Source organism: Microtus pennsylvanicus, chromosome 7 (genome assembly GCF_037038515.1).
Source record: "Microtus pennsylvanicus isolate mMicPen1 chromosome 7, mMicPen1.hap1, whole genome shotgun sequence".
Lineage (NCBI taxonomy): Eukaryota > Metazoa > Chordata > Mammalia > Rodentia > Cricetidae > Microtus > Microtus pennsylvanicus.
Genome location: NC_134585.1, coordinates 8,612,955 through 8,631,221, shown reverse-complemented (window position 1 = coordinate 8,631,221; position 18,267 = coordinate 8,612,955). Strand labels below are relative to the sequence as shown.

General features: G+C 50.5%; 1 protein-coding gene across 9 annotated transcripts in view; it reads right to left on the bottom strand.

The window, feature by feature from the left end:
• The window catches only part of Agpat3 (1-acylglycerol-3-phosphate O-acyltransferase 3), a 73,428-nt gene that overhangs the window by 6,007 nt on the left and 49,154 nt on the right, over positions 1-18,267 (bottom strand). For all 9 annotated transcript variants that reach the window (XM_075979804.1, XM_075979806.1, XM_075979808.1 and 6 more), the window contains 6 exons: positions 13,616-13,842; positions 10,655-10,824; positions 9,777-9,938; positions 8,787-8,940; positions 7,931-8,033; positions 2,426-2,501 (listed from right to left, as the gene is read on the bottom strand). In XM_075979804.1, coding sequence (XP_075835919.1) covers positions 2,426-2,501; positions 7,931-8,033; positions 8,787-8,940; positions 9,777-9,938; positions 10,655-10,824; positions 13,616-13,793 — 843 coding nt within the window. In that variant the 5' untranslated portion in view covers positions 13,794-13,842. The remainder of the gene's footprint in view (positions 1-2,425; positions 2,502-7,930; positions 8,034-8,786; positions 8,941-9,776; positions 9,939-10,654; positions 10,825-13,615; positions 13,843-18,267) is intronic.

The following is an 18,267-nucleotide window of genomic DNA, read 5'->3' as shown; positions in this document are numbered from 1 at the left end:
TTTGGACACTGGTTCTGTACCCTGAAACTTTAGGGAATTTTCCAGTTCTAACATTTTGGCAGTTCTGACTTTTGTGAAATGGAAAGTTGTGCTGTCTGAGGACAGGGTGGTTGGATTAGCCTCCTTTCCAATCTGGACTTCCTTCACCTCCTTCTCTTCCTAAGCGCTCTGTGAAGTGCTATGCTGGATAAGGATGCCTCGACAGACGGATGTGCTGAACCCCAGGACTCTTCCATCAGGATGATGAGTCTGTGGCACATGGTCTGAGCTGTGTGAGCCAAGAACCTTTTACACCTTCTTTGGTGGTAAAGGAGATGGGCATACGTTATCCAGGTTTCTAAACAGGTGCACATGAAGCCAGTAAAACCAACCTCATATGATTTTGATTCCATTTGTTGGTTGTTGTCTTGTGTTATTTTTGTTAATACTAATTCCATTGTTTTGTTTAATCAGTCTTGACCAGAGTTTTCTATTTTATTAATTTTTTTTTTGAGATAGGGCCTCACCATGTCCAACCTTGGATTTCCTGAATGCTGGCCTTGAACCTCAAACCTCTGTCTCTTGAGTGCTGGGATCAAAAGTGTGCTCCTCTACACCTGGCTCCTTCTTTATTATTTATTTAACGTGCATTGGTGTCTGCCTGCATGTATGTCTGTGTGAAGGTGTTAGATCTTGGTGTTACAGACAGTTGTGAGCTGCCACGTGAGGGCTGGAGATTGAACCTGGGTCCTCTGAAAGAACAGCCAGTGCTCTTAACCTCTGAGCCATCTCTCCAGCCCCTTTGTTAATATTCTTGAGAAAAGCGTTTGGTATGCAGTGGGAACCTGATACACGGTAAGCGCTGCACACAGGGCACAGCCCACAGCACCGCTCTGCTGGCAGGCTGATTTTGTTCTCCACTTGCCCCAGGCCTTTCTGCTGCTTCGTTCACTCTTCTGCAGGCCTTCTTGTCTCCACTCTCATCGTTACATGCTCATTCATTCTGTATCTGCTACTTCTCAAGTCCCTCTGAGGACTTTGATTGTCCTGCCAGGCATTGGCAAGGCTTTGCTGCCATGGACATTTTGTCTTGTGGTAGCTTGCAGCTGGCCTTCACCTGGGTCCCACCTGTACAAACCCTGAACAGTCTGCCTCTGGGGTCACCTCCTCCAGTTGTGCACGGGTCTCCCTCAGGAACCTGAGGGAGCTCTCTGTATACCACTTTCTATTCCAGTGTCTCCATCTACTGGAACTGAGGGTGGGCCAAGACAGTCACCAGGGCAACACTCTCCAGCACGAAGGAGGAGGAAGTCCCTAGGCTGACTTCCTAGAAGGTGGGGTCTCTAGGGTGGTAGCATGGGTCACATGTAGTCACTATATAGTAACACGGGTCACACGCAGTCACTATATAGTGACATGGGTCACATGCTACCACCTTATAGTTCTGTGCAAAGTCACATCTCACCATCTGATCCCATGGGGCTACGAATCAGGACTTTGGGGGAAACCAGCAAACACTAGCAGAGTGTGTATCATCAGCATAGGTCCCTTCCCCTCAGGTCTCGCTCTCTTTCCTCCTTGGTCTCTGGAGCTCCCTTACTTCCTTGGGAGCTGCTCAAAGCACTGGTAAGGACTGTTTCCCGCAGGCTTTTCTGATCATCTGATTTCCAACAATGCTGAAATGGACACCTATTGTCCCAGGAAGTGAGCATAGGATAAGCATGCACTTTGGAGTGAACTGGACACATGGGCCCCATGACATAAATATGCTGTTGTAAATCTAGGGGCTGTCCACAACATAGGCATGTTATTGTAAATCTGGGTCATGTCTGTTACACTCATAAAATTTCTTTAAAAGGCCATCAACACAGTCTCACACATGGGACACTGTGCAAGGCTTCTGCACAGCTGTGCACACCAAGCACCGGGCCAGATGTCACTCTTCATTGGAGGGCTAATTTCTCAAATTTTAAGAAAAAGAGAAGAATCTAATGCAGGTGAGAACTACCAGTGCTTGTTGATGTGGGATTCATCTCTGCACGCTGTGAATATTCTTTATTGACACTGGTTAATAAAGAAGCTGCTTGTGGCCAATGGCTTAACAGAATAAAGCTAGGCAGGAAAACTAAACTGAATGCTGGGAGAAAGAAGGTGGAGTCAGGAGAAGTCATGTAGCCACTGTGTAAGCCACAGTCACATGGCAATACACAGATTAATAGAAATGGGTTAATTTAAGATATAAGAGTTAGCCAGAAATACGCTTAAGGTATTGGCCAAACAGTATTGCAATTAATACAGATTTCTGTGTGATTATTTTGGACATCTGGATGGCTGGGAAATGAACAAGTTAGCCCCGCCCCCAACAGAGAAGCATGCAGCACCTGCCTATCCTCCTTACCACCCCACCTGCTTTGGAGGTAGAAGATGGGCAAGCAGGAGCCTTTACCTTCTCCTGGTACAGCTTGTGAAGCCACTGGGCTGCGTCATTCTCATCTGCGGGGATGTCTTCCAGGGGGAACCTCCTGTCGTGCCAAGAAGATTAAGAGCAACGTGAGAGAAGGGAAAACTTCTGCTCGTGGTTGGGAGGGAGCGAGTGAAACCAGCAGGCAACAAAATAAGTCTTGGTGGTCAGCCGACACACTGAAACCTTCTGGGCTCCCACGAGGGCTAAAAGATGCCTCTATATCTGGGGACCCTTTGAGCTACCTGCCTGGCAGAGCATGCCTTGACTTCCCCATAGGGTGATTGCAGTGGCCTTGGTCTCTCCTAACACAGTCACTGTTGGAGATAATCAAGACAAGGTCTGGGCCTTTGACCTTGACTGTCACCCTCACTGGGCTGAGGGAGACTGGGAGATGAAGAAAGCACACTCTGGGCAAGTCTATGAGACTTCTTCCAGAGAGGTCTCTGACCTGACCATTTGTTGAATCCATTGATGGATTTAATTTTGAATAACTTTTGGGAGGCCCTGTAACTGTGTAAGGCCCCTGGCTGGGGTGTGCCTCTAAAAGGTATATACTGGCCCCCTCCTGTCATTCTCTCTGCTTCCTGACCACCACGAGGTAAGCAGCTTGGTTCTGCACAAATGCTCCCTACCCCTGATATTTGAATCTCTCCTTAACCCCCACAATAATGGAGCCAGATGACCATGGTCTGAACTCTGACACTAGGAACTAAAACACATCCCTCAGGTTGTTTATGCAGAAGTGACAAACACAAGGTGAGTTGAAGTGCCCAGAAAGGAGCAAGGGAGGGGAGAGAGAGGAAGGAACAGAGGAGGAGGGAGGGAGAGAGACAAGCAGAAGTCAGCAAGGGAGAGATAGACAGGGACAAACACTGCTCCTGGGTTAAAGACTCTATAAGGCCAATTAAACAAACTTCAAGACTATGGAGAATTCAATGTGCAGACTACAGCCAAATTATCTTCAATTATTTTCAGTCTCGTACAAAGCCATCCACTACCTACCCTGTGTCTGATCTAGCATCCTGGAGACTATCAAAAGCTAACAATATATTCTAAGCAGATGACCAGCTCCTACAAACCCAAAGGCTAAGATGCCATGAGCTAGCTTCCGAGACCTGTAGTAGTCCCTTGCTCTACCTGTGGCTCCTATCATGCATGTGATAAATACTTCCTAACTTTCTCTGGTCTGTAACTAATAATAATATCACATAACTACTTCCACAGTGGGAAACAGCATTTGGAGGAGACTTCAATGTGTGGTTTGGGGCCATGGTCACTCATACCTGACTCTAAAGCAAACCGTCTCTTATTCCTTTTGAGATGAGGGCAGTTTCTGTGCCAATAATTGTTGAATTATCTCGGCTCGAGAAATAATCAGGCTAGCTAAAAAATAGAACAATTATATTTTTCTTTATTATAAGGGGCAAACTCACGAAACAGGAATGAGAAGTCTGAGCTCAGCTGTGTAGAGCAGGAACCACAGAGACAGAGAGCACACCAGGGCTGCATTTTTTCCAGGTACCCAGAAAGTCACGCCCTAACTTGGTCCCACCTCTTAAAGATAATTGGCTGACAAAGATTCCCCATCAAATAACGTTTTGTTAGACACGTGGATCACTGCTTCAAGACAAAACTACATATCCCAGGAAGGAAAAGTATTCAACATTGGGAAATTTTAATCTCAGCTTACAATAAATGTTTCCATGTGGACCCTGAGCTGTCTTAGCCCCTATTCTGGGAGTCTGTTGGTAAACAAACAGGTGGCTGCCTAGCAACTACAGGTGAAGCCTTTCCCAGTCACGTGGCTCAGCCCTTGCTGTGGAATCCAATCAGACTGTGAATAAACAGAGAGTGTGAACTACACAAAGAAGTGTATGGAGACCTTTCCATCACTTTTCCACTGGAGACCCGGAAGAGATAGACATGCTGTGCCCATGCCCCACAGCTCACAGGGCAGGTCTGGGAGATGAAATTCTGCCACATATGGAAAGTACATATCCTCACCTTCTAGAAGCATCTGATGGCAATGAGCATCATTGCTCCCAGAGGAGCATCTCAACTACTGTGCTTGACTTGAAATCACAGGCTGAGAGAGTGATGCTGAGCCACTTGTGGGGACAGTCAGCTAGGACTCTGTCACCACCTAAGAATAAGTGTTTGCGTCATAAGCTTCTTTAAAAAGTTAGGCCCGAGCTGGGCTCATGGTTTTAATTCCAGCACTCAGGAGCCTGGTCTGCACAGTGAGTTCCAGGGTAGCCAGGGCTACACAGAGAAACTCTGTCTCCAAAAACAAAAGGCAAGACCCAGAGCTGGGTGTGGTGGCCCACACCTTTAATCCTAGCACTTGGGAAGCAGAGACAGGTTCCTGGCCAGCCTGGTCTACATGTCAGGTTCTAGGCCAGCCAAGCCTACATAGTGAGACCCCATCTCAAAACATAACTATTATTGGAAGGAAGGAAGGAAGGAAGGAAGGAAGGAAGGAAGGAAGGAAGGAAGGAAGGAAGGAAGGGGAAAAAAGAAAGAAGGAAGGAGGAAGGAAGGAAAGGAAGAAAGGAAGGAAGGAAGGAAGGAAGGAAAGGAAGAAAAGAAGGAAGGAAGGAAGGAAGGAAGGAAGGAAGGAAGGAAGGAAGGAAGGAAGGAAGGAAACTAGACCCATTGGCATATTCTTGTAATGCCAGAACTTGGGACGTGGAGCAAGGGAATCAGGTGCACCAGGCCAGCCTCACAGGGAGGTCCTGCTTTCCACAGGGAACTGCAGTACTTCACAATGCCCAGGAGGTGGCAGAGAGCACACAAGACTAGAGTGATCAGCGCCCTCCTCGTGGAGACACATCCCATGTCCCCAGGTGACATGGGAACTCCTAGGCATTCTGCACCCTCTGCATGCTGTGTTTTCTGGTGTGCCACATGCTTCACACCCTAGAGTTCCCTTTGTTTCACTACTCTTGTACGCTGAAGTCATTATGAAGTCACATAGGGACACTTAAACAAACACTGTGAGTCTGTGCGGTCACCAAGAAGACTGCTGGAAGAATGGGGGGGTATAGACACAAGGTGGCTACACGCGACAGGTGCTTTGCATCCAGGGGGTCGAGGGAGGCCACAGTTTCATCTGTTTAATGTTTTAAAGACTTCATTTGCTGGATGTAAAGGGAACTATGAGTAAGGGGGAAGGGCTGTGATGAGCATGGCTCTGGCTTGGTGGCCCTCACAGTGGCCCGCGGTTCTTTCTTCCAGAGAGAAAAGCCACATGAAATGCCCACAGCCTGAGACAGATCTGTGCATTTAAAGTAAGGCCCTCAGGGGCTGCGGCTGTGTAGGCTGTTAGGGACCTTTCCACCTCAGCACACACACCCAGCAAAGTACCACTGCAGGCTCAGAGCCACATCAGGGGGAGAGGCAAGAGCATTTGAGCAGACAAAATTTAAACCTCTGCCTTCCAAGGGCTCCATCCACGTGTGGGGGAGGAATTGACACAGTCAGTGGGTGTAGCTGGGGGGGGGGGCACCTCCTACAGCAAGAAGGCTATAAGGCTTAGACCTCCTTCATGTCTCTCCCTGGTGTGTGTGTGTGTGTGTGTGTGTGTGTGTGTGTGTGTGTGTGTGACGCCACATACACATTCACACTACCATATACATTATGAAAGAAGTAAAAATAAAAGCAAACGCTGACAAGACGCATGTAGATGAGGTCCCGCTGGCTTCCCTCTCTTGACAGCTACAGCTTGAGCTCTAGTTACCCTGAATTTCCATGGAAGTACTCCACATCCCAAGGCTAACACAGGCATGCCAGCACAGAGAACAGAGGGCCCTTGAGGGTACACACATGCAGGCTTGCCCTGTCACAGCTTCTAGAGTGCTATCACCCTCAAGGGAGGCTGAGGGAAGGCCCTTAGATGTGACTGCAGGGGCATTCTGGATGATGGGAAGGGCATATCTGTGCAAAGTCCATGGTCAAGGGCAGACCAGCCAAGGCCTCTGCAAGCTCTTGAGATGCCCACTGAAATATAGCGGGACACAGCTACAGAAATATCACAGAGGAAGTATCAGAGATGGAGGAGGCCTCCTAGTCATAGCTTGGTGTCCCTGTGGGGGCACTTCAGCTAGATGGTTGGCTGGGCAGCAAGAGGGGCTGGATGAGTGGGACCTGGAGCAGTTAAGCCAGGGACAGAAGTGTGACTGACCTCTGAGGGGCTCACTTCTGGACATGACCAGATTCTCAATCATCGTCATCTACCCTAGCACTATGGTTTTGGTCTCTGCTGTCTCTTGAAGACTATGAATTAGCAGCTTGGTCTCCAAGGAGGCCCTACTTTAAAAAAAAAAGTGGGGCCCAGTGGGAGGCCCTGGGTGATGGCCATCCCTGGAGGGGTCAGCACCTTGGTCCTTCCTCTTTTACCAACTGGTCGATGAGGCGATTGCTATAATCAGTCGTGTGTTGTGTTCCTGCCATTATGTGCTGACTCCACACTGGACCAAAGCAACAGACTCAACCATAGACTGAAACTAAGTTTCTTCTAAGTTGATTGTCTCGGGTGTTTGTTACAGTGATAGGAAGCTAACTAACACACCTGGCATTGGAAGCCACCTAAGGCCCAGGGTTAATCACCATAGTCCCTTGGGTGGGCTGGACCCTTGCTGGAAGATAAACAACATGAAGGAGAGAATTAGGCTCACTTGCTGACTCCAATCCAGGGCAAGTTCCCAGGACAGGATACAGGGTCCTGAACCTCAGTTTAAAGCCCAGGAGAAAAAAAGCAACAAGCTCTTTGCTTACGTTCACAGCCTTATTTCTGGAAGCTCCCACACAGTGTAATTTGTAACCAACATGAGCTCAAGTCTGCTTAGAAAAACCAAGCGCAGGTGTCAAACGGAAGCGATTTTGGGTGGATTATTTCCTCAGGAGACACAGAGAAGAACATCACCTTGGCCGTGGCTCCAGTCAACACTGAGACATGACTGCACCCACACTGTCTAAGGCAGGCTGCCGTGTGTGAGGTCTCAGAGCAGGCAGTTCCAATGGGTCCTGACAGTGTATGTGTCTAAGAAGATGACCAAGCAGTTCCTGAAGGCGCCATCACCTGGGCTCTGAAGAGCAGGCAGGGCCTTCCCCAATCAGAACTCCCTGGAGATGCCCAAGCCACTATCTAGAAGTTACCAAGCCAGATCAGAGCCACCTGGTGACAGTCCCACTCTACCGGGGGCTGTGCAGGAGGTCCCATGTCACTGGCTGAAAGTGAGAGACCAGAGGTTAACATTAGTTCACTAGACTGTGTGACTGGGAGAGCAACTGACAGTGGCGGGATGTGGGACAGAGCTTTCCTCAGAGAGACATACACGGTATCCGCTGAGACTGAGAGACAGACAAGAAATGACCCTCACACTGATTAGGGGAACACAGCTGGGGACACTAGGGACTCTGGTGTTGCCATCTATGTCCCACATCTTCAGGAGTACTGCGGAGGGTCAGCCTCGTCAGGGCGCTCACCTCACACACATGTCCGCCTCATATTTCTTCCCATAGAGGATTCCCAGCAGGGACGGGTTCTTACTACTCCTGAAGTTCAGGGTCACATCGTAGATGGCTCCAGCTGTGGGGAGGAGGCAGGACCAGTGAAAGATGGATGACGGGAGACACTCTACAGTAGTGACATCACCACCAAGCAGAAAAGTCACTTTTACACTGGGTCTGCCCCTCGACATGCAGAGCGGGGATGGAGGGGCGACGATCTTCACTCCCGGCTGGCTGCGGCGTGCTCAGACCCTCTCTGCTGATGGTTCCTGCGTGCCCAGTGCTCTTCAGCCCTTTCTGTGGCTTCCCTAACTCCTCCCAGGTGAAGCAGACATCTCTGATCTGACTTCTTCTTCCCATGGCTTGCAGTATTTACTGTGTTACTTTGACAGTTTTCGACTAAGCAGCATTTTATCATCCGCAAAGAGCTGCGAGATCTGAAAACATGTCAATCCTACTTCCTCCTCCTCCCCTAGGCTTTGAGTGTATCTTACACTTTATAGTTTGTATACTTTTTAAAGCTTTTCTTTTCTTCTCTTTTTAAAACACAGGCTTACGTAGCCCAGGCTGGCCTCAAACTATGTTGCTGAGGATGACCTCGAATTTATACAGTCAAAAGTGATCTTCCAACCCTGATTTTATCTCCTGAGTACAGGCCTGTGCCACAATATCTGGGTTTATGGGGTTCAAGGACATAGGACCTCATGTATTCTAGGTAAGTCTTCTACCAACTAAGCAATATCCCCGGCTCCATTTAACTTCTTGCTGCATAACAGTAGCCTAGAAGGTAGTGGCAGACTCCAGTTTCTCACCATGGGTCCCGGTCTCCTACCTGTCCCCCGGAGGCACTGGACCGCAGTGGTAAAACCCTTGGTCCGGGGCAGTAGATGGTACTTGAGTGGCGGCAGCCCCTTGGAGGTAGCCACCTCCATGCTGATGCGGTGCTTGGTCTCTGTGAAGCGTGTTCCTTCGCAGTAGAGAAGAAACTAGGTACAGAATGAACGTAGGGTAGGGAGAGGCAAGAGGGTTATTCCAGGCCAGCAGGGAAGGAACCAGAGCCCTGCCAGGCAAAGCCCCTAACATTCTGGGTCTCACATGCTACAGCAGCATAGCACAGGCTGCTGGGTGCACAAAGAACTGAAGCACAGAATCATCCAGCGACAAGCATGTGGTGTCATTGAAGTGGCATTTTATTCTAGGGCTGCAATCTGCACTCCCATCACACAAATGAATGCATACAGAACGGTTTTCTGAAAGAACTATCCAGAAGAAGAGAAACCTGAAGGTGTCTCTGAGCAGCAGCCTTTATCAGAAGACAGAGCATCTGTTGTCCCTGAGAAATGTGAACTAAGAGGCCAGGTTTCCAAGAGTAGACAAGAAAGATGAGATTTGTTATGGCTCTCCCATCTCCCTGCACCCTAGGAGGGTGTGTGCCAAAGTTAGGCTTGTAGCAGAGGGAACAGATGAAAACTATGTCCCAGGAAAGGCGCCAAGTCTGAAAGGTCAGGTGAGATGGTCTTGTGGGTACATGTATGCACAGATGTGTGTGTTAGACTGGCTGGCCAGTGAGTCTCAGGGGGTCGCTTGTCTCCACCTCCCCAGCGCTAGGATTATTCGCATGCGCACCACAGCCTGGCTTTTCTGTTTGGGTGCTGGGGCTCAGACTCAGTTTCTTATTCTTGTGTGGCAAACACTTTACCAAATGAGCCATTTCCCCAGCCAGAGATCCTACAATGTATGACTTGGGCCATGGCAAACACACAGGAGGACTGAGTTGCCCCCCTCGGCCACCGCCATCTCATGGTACATGCAGCACACTCACCCACATGCATTCTGGGTAGTCCGCCAAGCGCTTCAGCCCCTCTTTGACAATGTCCCGGTCTTCCTCCCATTTCCTTTTGCAGAATACGATCTCCAGAAAGTACCACGTCCAGCCGATGAGAGGCACGCACAGCAGCTCCCTCTTAGCCAGCACCTTGGAGCTCTGCAGGGAGCAGGGAGGCCAGTGGCATCTGTCAGAAGTGGGGAGGGCCTGGCCGGAAGCCCTGACAGCCACCCCAGGGGCTCAGGCTTTACTTTTCCTGGTTCAAAGCATTTGCCATAAACAGGACCCTGGCTTATGGATCAGCACACCTCAAGCACACTCAGGGAGGGGACTTCAGAAACTGTTCAAGAGTCAAATTTTGGGAGGAGGGCAGGTGCACCAGGATATGGAGGATAACACCTCAGTTCCAGGTCCCTTTTTTGACCTCCATTTTCCTGCCATGAGTTAGGGGCTTTGGCTGCACTGAAATCCCTGGCCCTCTTCGTGTCGTTTAAATTCATCGGAGGCCACTCAGCTAACTGCAATTATTCATTTGGTCTTGAGTGGAATCCTCTGGAAGGTGAAAGGTGCTGACAAGAAATGAAGTCACAGCTAGTCCCAAGAATAGGCAGGAAACTGAAGAGGGTGCCACACGGGGAAGACACACACCCCATCTCACTATTAAGGGGGCAAGTCAAGAAACCTCCAAGGGACAAGCCTCTACAGTCCTGGGAGCTTCAGATCCCAGAGGTTTCCTCCTAGGGCCCTATTTCACCATTACTCCTCCAGACCCTCCCCGAACCCCCTGGGAGTCACCCCCAGACCCCATCGCTCACCCCCAGCCCCTCCCTGACCCCATCACTCACCCCCAGCCCCTCCCTGACCCCATTGCTCACCCCCAGCACGCCAAACCGCTCGCACATGGTCCACCCACAGAGGAAGTCGATCTCGAAGTTGTGGTTAAGGATGACAACTGCGTGCTCCTTCCCAAAGCGGTCCACGGTGGCCTGGTCGGTGAAGAGAGTGCACTCCGTGCAGGACCACCACTCCAGGAGCATGACCAGCTCTGCGGGAGGGCGGGGTCAGCACTGCGAGATGCCTGCCCAGCGCCCCCCTCTAAGGTCTCCGCAGGCTCTGGGAGTGCAGTCTGAGGGCCACTTCCATTTTCATCTGCAGGGGAGCTTCCTCCTAGAGCTGAGCTCCCAGGGCTCCTGCTTCTAAGCTTCCCCAAATCACAGCTGTGTAGTCTAACGGGAGCTGGGTGGTGGCAGACAGAGGAAGCAGGGCCTGGCAGACCTAAACGGACCCCACTGCCTCAGCGCGCAGCCACCATGGCACTAGTTTGCTCATGCGGAAGGAGGGGGGCTGTGTCCTCACTGACAGGCAAGGAGAACACCTGCAGGGCTGTGGAATTAGCAGCTGGAAAGTGATGATAAGGTGGACATGTTGACTCTTTTGCCTACAACTTTCTCTGGTGTAAGCTGTGGTTCATACACAGTTTTGCTCACCCCAGGCCCAAGGAAAAGCTCAGATGAGATCTACTGCTGCCCAGGAGGCTGTAGGACCCCCAAAGGCATGGAACGGTGCGTGGCCAGGAGTGTGGAGTGTACTCAGTAGCTGACCCAGCATCTCCACCACAACACAGAACTGAGCCTCCCCTGCCTGCAACTCATAGGCCAGTGGCAGATTCAGGATGGACCAGGATCATAGTATCGCCTGTCCCCTCTGGAAGATTTAAGGGAAACACATGTTCACTTTCATAAGGTCAGGGCCAGACAGTTCCATGTTAAGAACTTTGCATGTGTTTGTTCAGGAAAGAATCTGGACATAAATGAGTTCTGGTGGGAAGTACAAGATGGCAGGCAGGCGTCCCACGTGCACCCCATGGTCTCCAGTGGGAATCACACCATGGAGACCAGGCATCTGAGGAGCGTGGACCAGAATAAAACTGCCACCCAAAGGATGGTCACAGGAAGATCCATACTTCTGACTCTGGCCACTGCTCTGAGAGAATCCCAGAATCCTCTGCAAAGAACTGTCTGTTGGGGATGGAGCCAGCGAACACTGCCTGCCTCAAACATGGAACCCACAAGCCTGGTGAGGCCTCGGGGGCATGGGAACTCTCATCCAGAGGGATGCCAAATGGCTAGGTGCTTTAGAACATGGCAGAGGTAGGGTCCTTAATGTTTTCCAAACACATCAGCACATGGCCAGATGGGCATCCCATGCGTGTGCCTGAGAGCCACGCGTGTCCACACAAGACACACAGCGGTGGCTCTGCCACTAGAGAGTGGTGACAGTCATCACCCTGCAGCCCAGCACAGGGTACCACCCAGTCACAACACAGATTGAAGCTCTGAGCACCAGCACCCAGAGAGTCCCCAAGGACGTGCTCTTTAGTCACCAGGTCAGGGCCCTGAGAACTGGCTTCTCTGCCCTTCCTGGGACACGTGCTGTTCTGGCTTCAGAGTGTTACTAGATGCGGGAGGCTATGATTTAGTGTTTCTTTGTAAACATTTGTGTGGCCTTGTCACCCGGTCACACAAGCACAACAGCATTATGTGTGGATGTGGGATTCCTAGTTCACCCTTTGTGAAACAGCTGTCCCCTTTTGAGTCAAACTGAGGAGGGGACTCGGGCAGAGTGTTGTCACTGATGGGGAGGGCATAAAGGTGCAGAGCCTGAAGACACACTTCCCTGTGAGATGACACATGCCCTCTGCTGTGACAGCCAGGCATAAACAGCAGCATATTGAATACTTATTTGTGTATCTGATTTTTTTAAACTTAGAAATGCAGTTGGAGGGCTGGAGAGATGGCTCAGAGGTTAAGAGCATGGACTGCTCTTCTGGAGGTCCTGAGTTCAATTCCCAGCAACCACATGGTGGCTCACAGCCATCTGTAATGAGATCTGGTGCCCTCTTCTGGCTTTCAGGCATACATGGAGGCCGAACACTGTGCACATAATAAATAAATCTTTTAAAAAAGAATATGGTGGTGATCGACTTTTTTTTAAAAAAAAAAGAAAAGAAATGCAATTGGAAGAAGGTTCTCTGGTACAGAAAGACCACTCATTTTCTCGGTGTCTGCGTGGGCCCCCTGTGGAGAGATATGGCCAGTACTAGCCTTGACAAGACAACCTGGTGACTTGGGTCCATATGACAAGACAAGACGAAGGTGCCGTGGGGAGTGCACATCTACAGAACTTTCAAAGCTGTATTCTTACTCTGCAGAGCAACTGAGTCAACCTGGCTTCCTGTAAACTGCAGGTAGTCACACCCAGGTCAGTGCCGCTCCCGGTGCACAGGCTGTGAGTAAGTGGCTGTCTCTCCAGGTTTCTCACAGAAATGCGCTCTCATGCACTAGTGCATCTGACAGACAGTGTGTGGCAACATGCACACACTCGTGACTAAGGGCACTCTTGCTTTTTCCTGTGCACTGTGATGTGAGCAGGCAGAGGGCCATGCGACACTGTGCTGGAGTGGAGGCTGGCTCTCAGCTCACTGAAACTACTCTCCTTGTTTTTGCTGGTTTGCAAGCACACAGAGGGCTGTGACGTACCCTGTGAAAGTCTAGTGACACAGCCCACTATGGAAATACCATGCACTTGGCAAGTCACATGGCCTGCTATGGAAATATCGTGTGGTTGAGACTAGTAAGGCTACTCTGGACACCTGTTCACAGGGCTCCTGGGAGGGTGTGACCTCAGGGAGGATTGAACTTCACCTACCTCTATTCTGGGATGGAGAGTCAGGTGTGGCCCTGTCCTTACTGCCCCTTGAGAACCCTGGCAGGAGACGCTTCCCTTTCCCACTGGAGAAGAACCTTTGCACAATGCCTGTGGGCGGAGACACTTACGGCTCCAGAGCGAGTAGGCCAGGCGGCAGTTGATGCGGCGGTATAGCTGCTTGCTGATGGGCCAGAGGGCCAGTGTGCACAGCTGGGTGAAGTTGATAACCAACCCACTCACCACAAAGACGAAGCCAATGAGCAGGTGCACCACGAACTGGGTCTTCAGGTAGGCAAGCAGGCCCATGGTCGCTGCTCAGGGGCGGGCGCACGGTCCTTCACTGAGAACAGCCGTCCTGCAAGCACAGGGCGCAATCAACGGTCAGTGGATGCAGGGACTCAGCATAGGCTGTGGCCTGGGAAGCACAGTCCTTATTCAGGGCCCTGAGGAGGAGCTGCCCTGTGCCTGGCTCAGAGGGAGGCCCCTCTGGAAAGCTGAGGAACTACATTGTCTATGTGCATCTCACACATCACACACTACCACCACACACACGCACACGATGGCTCTCTGAGGCTGGACTGTTAGCAGGATGGCCAGCTACCAGGCCCTAAGGACATGTACACATCAGGTCTCGCTCTTGTGATAGAAACTGGACCTCGTGCTGTGTCGGGAGCCTCAGCTCCAGCCAGATCTCCAGGTGACCAAAGCCTGTGGCAGCTTAACTGTGACTGTAAGAACATCCCAAACCACTTGGCTAAGTCACCTGGTCCTAGAGAAATTAGTTAAACCAGAAGTAGAAGATGAATGCATTGCCTGAAAGGGCAAAACCAGAACAGGGATAACCAGAACAACTCTCAGACACACTGTGCTCCAGGGCCCGGTACAAACACTTCTCACCACAACTTGTCAATGGTCATGAAACCCCGGAGCGGATGTTCTTAGGACTGTGTGGAAGAGGTGAGTGACCAGCAGCAGGAATACTGAATGGTCTGTTCAGGGTCACTCGCGGAGCAGCAGGAAGAGATTTTATTATGGACTTTGAGGCTTAAATCTAAGCTCACATCCCAAGAGCAGTCCTCACAGGCAGGGCCTTGGGCCATGTGCAACACAACAGCTCCCTCCCACACAGTACAGGATGGATCTGCACAGACCTCAAGATACAAGGGGTCAGAGTCTCCACAGTCATCCCCTGGCACTAGCCTCGTTGTGACAGCTCTGAGCCAGCAGTCCCAGGAAAGGGACAGCCCTCATCATCCCATACTCATGTCATGTCTCGCCCATTGGTTTTGTGGCTTTCCAAGGAGATGCGCAGGCCTGTGTCACACCTCCAACCCCACAGTCAGGGCCCCAGAAACAGACCATGATTTTTCATAATGAACTTCAGCGAGGTCTTACACACAGTCACAACACACTCAATTTTGGGTGGCAAGTTTCAATGGCCAGGCAGCCACCACCAATACACAGAATGAGTCATTTAGGCTGGTCCCACCCAGACCCTGGTTGTGCCCATCTCTACTCTGACAGCTTGACTTTTATTCTTTTCCAAGGTGTAGAATGGCAGAATTTGGGCCCAGATGGCTTGGCGTCACACTGCTGAGCCTGACCCTGCCAGCATGCAACAGCAATTCCAGCGTCCACTTCTAAGTCCTCAGCTGTCCTTTACCTGATGAACCCGGGGTGTCGAGCTGCAGGGGACCAGGGTGAAGGAGCCACACTTGTTTGTGCTCCAGGCTGTAAGGATGATTTTCTTGGAGCAACCTGCTCTAGCAACCATCCCTGTGCTGCACAGTGGTGGCTTCCTGCTCTACTGTAGGAGTCTAGAAGCAGAGAGCTTGTGCAGGATCCCAAGTGAGCCCACAACCCCTCCATACTCATCCCTGTAGTGCACTGCCACCTACCACATTCACTTCGGATCTCTGGTGTTTCATGGTCAAGGTCCCTGGTCTAATCAGACCTGGCAGGGGCAGATAGACATAGCCAAATACTAGCTTGGAGATCAGTTCAGGTCCAGAGACCACTACTCTATGTCTTAACCTGACATCTGCCTACCTGCCGGGTTACCCACACAGGACTATCTACCACAGTGTCCCACAGGCCGCATGTGCTTGCTGCAGACCGCTGACCTCAATTGTCACTCTCTACTCCCTAAACACTCCCAAAGACAGACACAGAGCCTGCTTTCTCAATGCTGGCCACACGTCGTTCCCAGGACTGTTTCCTTACTGCTTTTTTGACTTCAGTGCTGTATACAAGAATGCCACTCAACCTTCACACCAGCTCCTGTCTGCTCTGTTCTTGGCTGCAAAGATTCTGGTCCATCAGAGCAGGTAAGTGTGGGGAAGGGTCTGGACTCAGTGACTAGAGAGTTGTTGGCCCAGGTGCCTCCAAAACAAGTATTTGTTATTTTAAGGCAGGGTCTCACTATGTAGCCCTGGTTAGCCTAGAACTCATAAAGATCCACCTGCCTTTGCCTCCAGTGTTGGGTACCACCATGCCCAGCACAATGCAAGTTTTAAAAAGTTTTGTGTCCTCAGACTATTTCAAGTTGACACCTATATTTCAAACCCAAGTTTAAATATGCAGAGTGTATAGAATCTGGCATGCTATACATTCCGACTTTTTAAGGTAAACTTTTAATCTTCCTAACACAACCATAGACAATGGCCAGCCTAGAGATTTGGCGTCTCCGTGGCTGTTTCACAGCCTCCCTATGCAGACACTTCCCTGCTTGCTTCCTGGCTGGGTATTTCCACTGCTTTGCTGCAGGATTTTATCACCAAGTGGCACACCAAGAGTCTCTTTGGCTTGAAATTATGCTTGAGAGCTTTTTATTGATTACTGTGACCTACTATCCCAGCAAAACTACCGTACCACCCTCATTTGGATACTTCTGGCACACAGGCTCAGAGGTGAGGCATCTCAGAACTCCACACTTCAACTGTCCTAGGATCACCTACTTGTAAAGCTGCGATCCCAGCCCAAGCTTAAACCCTTGGAGAGCAGTGCAGGACATCCACCTGGACCCTGGGGACACCTCACAGCTCTTCTCAGGCCTCTATCTTTGTTTTTCACTCTGATCCTGATCCTGAGATCTGAGGTCTACATAGCCATCTGAATGGAATACTTCCTCACGGTCACCTTAGGTTCAACATTTTTGGCCAAGGAAACTCCACAGGACTGATAGGCAGTTCACTCACAGAGTGATGTGGGATTTCCCTCTGTATGCTCTGAATGTTTTATTACCACAGGTTAATAAAGAAGCTGCTTTGGGCCTATGGCAGTGCAGAATAGAGGAAGGTGGGAATTCCAAGCAGAGATAGAGGAGAAAAGAAGGTGGAGTCAGGGAGACGCCATGTAGCTGCCAAAGGAGACAGATGCCCCAGAATCTTACCACCTCATGGTAAAATACACAACAGTAGGAATGGGTTAATTTAAGATGTAAGAGTTAGTTAATAAGAAGCCTGAGCTAATAGGCCAAGAAGTGTTGCAATTAATATAGTTTCTGTGTGATTATTTGGGTCTGGGCAGCTGGGAAACAAATGAGCAGCCTCTGCCTACAACAGCAGACAGTTAAGGCTGTCCCACCAGGGCAGCAATGCCACTAGATATCCTTGGCATAAGAGCACGGTGTCAGCTAATCCCCATAACCCCTACAGGGGCTGCCTGCGAGTGGGCTGACCCTGACCATGAGATATGTCATCTGTGAGTCTGCCCCATGATCCTGCAGTAGGATGGCACTGTCAGACTCACAACCTTTCTCCCATGTCCCTCTCGATTCCATGATTCCTGCCCTCGCATCTGGTACCTGTTATGATCTCTGGACACTGGTGTGACTTTGAAGATTGGATGTGACTAGAGGCTTGGATATGGTTTCCAGAGCTGGAGGACAATGTGGTCCCTACAGCTCACAGGGTGGTTTCCTGAGCTTTTCAATGACCCTCATTAGATGATGGTCTAGTATGCTCCCAAAGCCAGCCTGGTATTGGAATACCTTGTCCCTGAGGGCAACACAGTGGCTTCCAGGGTTTCATCAAGGCATTTGAACAGGCTGCGGATCTAGCACCTTCCTGGGTCAGAAGATGGTAGCAGGTAAGAGCAATCCAGTCTTGGTTTCCAAGGAACCAATGACTGCTTGCCATTTGGGGAGGAAGGAGCCCGTGGCTCAGCAGGCTGTGCTGATTACAGGGTTCACCGGCACCTTGTAGGGATCTTACTCAAACCCTTGCATCTATCACAGCTGGGAAGCAGAAACTACAGAGATGCTGTCCTCAAAAGGATGTCCCTGAACCAGACTCGCCAGTCACCGAGAAGTTAGCTAACTGCGACCTGAAGGAGCCCTTGATCTTTGCTGAGATATCTGGGGCTCAGGGCTCAGCAGGACACTGAACTAGCCCACCGCACACAAGGAGGGCCTTCCCTGATCATCTGCCCGATTGTCTCCTCACTAGAAATGAATTGAGTCACTCTCAGTGGTAAGCTCCCAGGACGTCAGAATGTGGCGGTACTGAGAGACAGGGGCTCACAAAGTGACAAAGGCTGTTGATTCTGAACTGATCGCCCATGTGCTCGGTGGAGAAGAATGAAGGCACCAGCTCTGCCAGCAACTGAACCAAACTTCGGGCCTTATCTCCAGAGTTCTGAGCCCTAAATCCCACGGCACAGCCCAAGGTCTGTACAGTCATGCTTCTCACAAATACACAGGCTTCTTGGCTCCCTGACCTGAGATCTGGGAACCCTGCAGGTCCCTTCTCACAGTCAACTTCCTGGTCACAGTCAATTC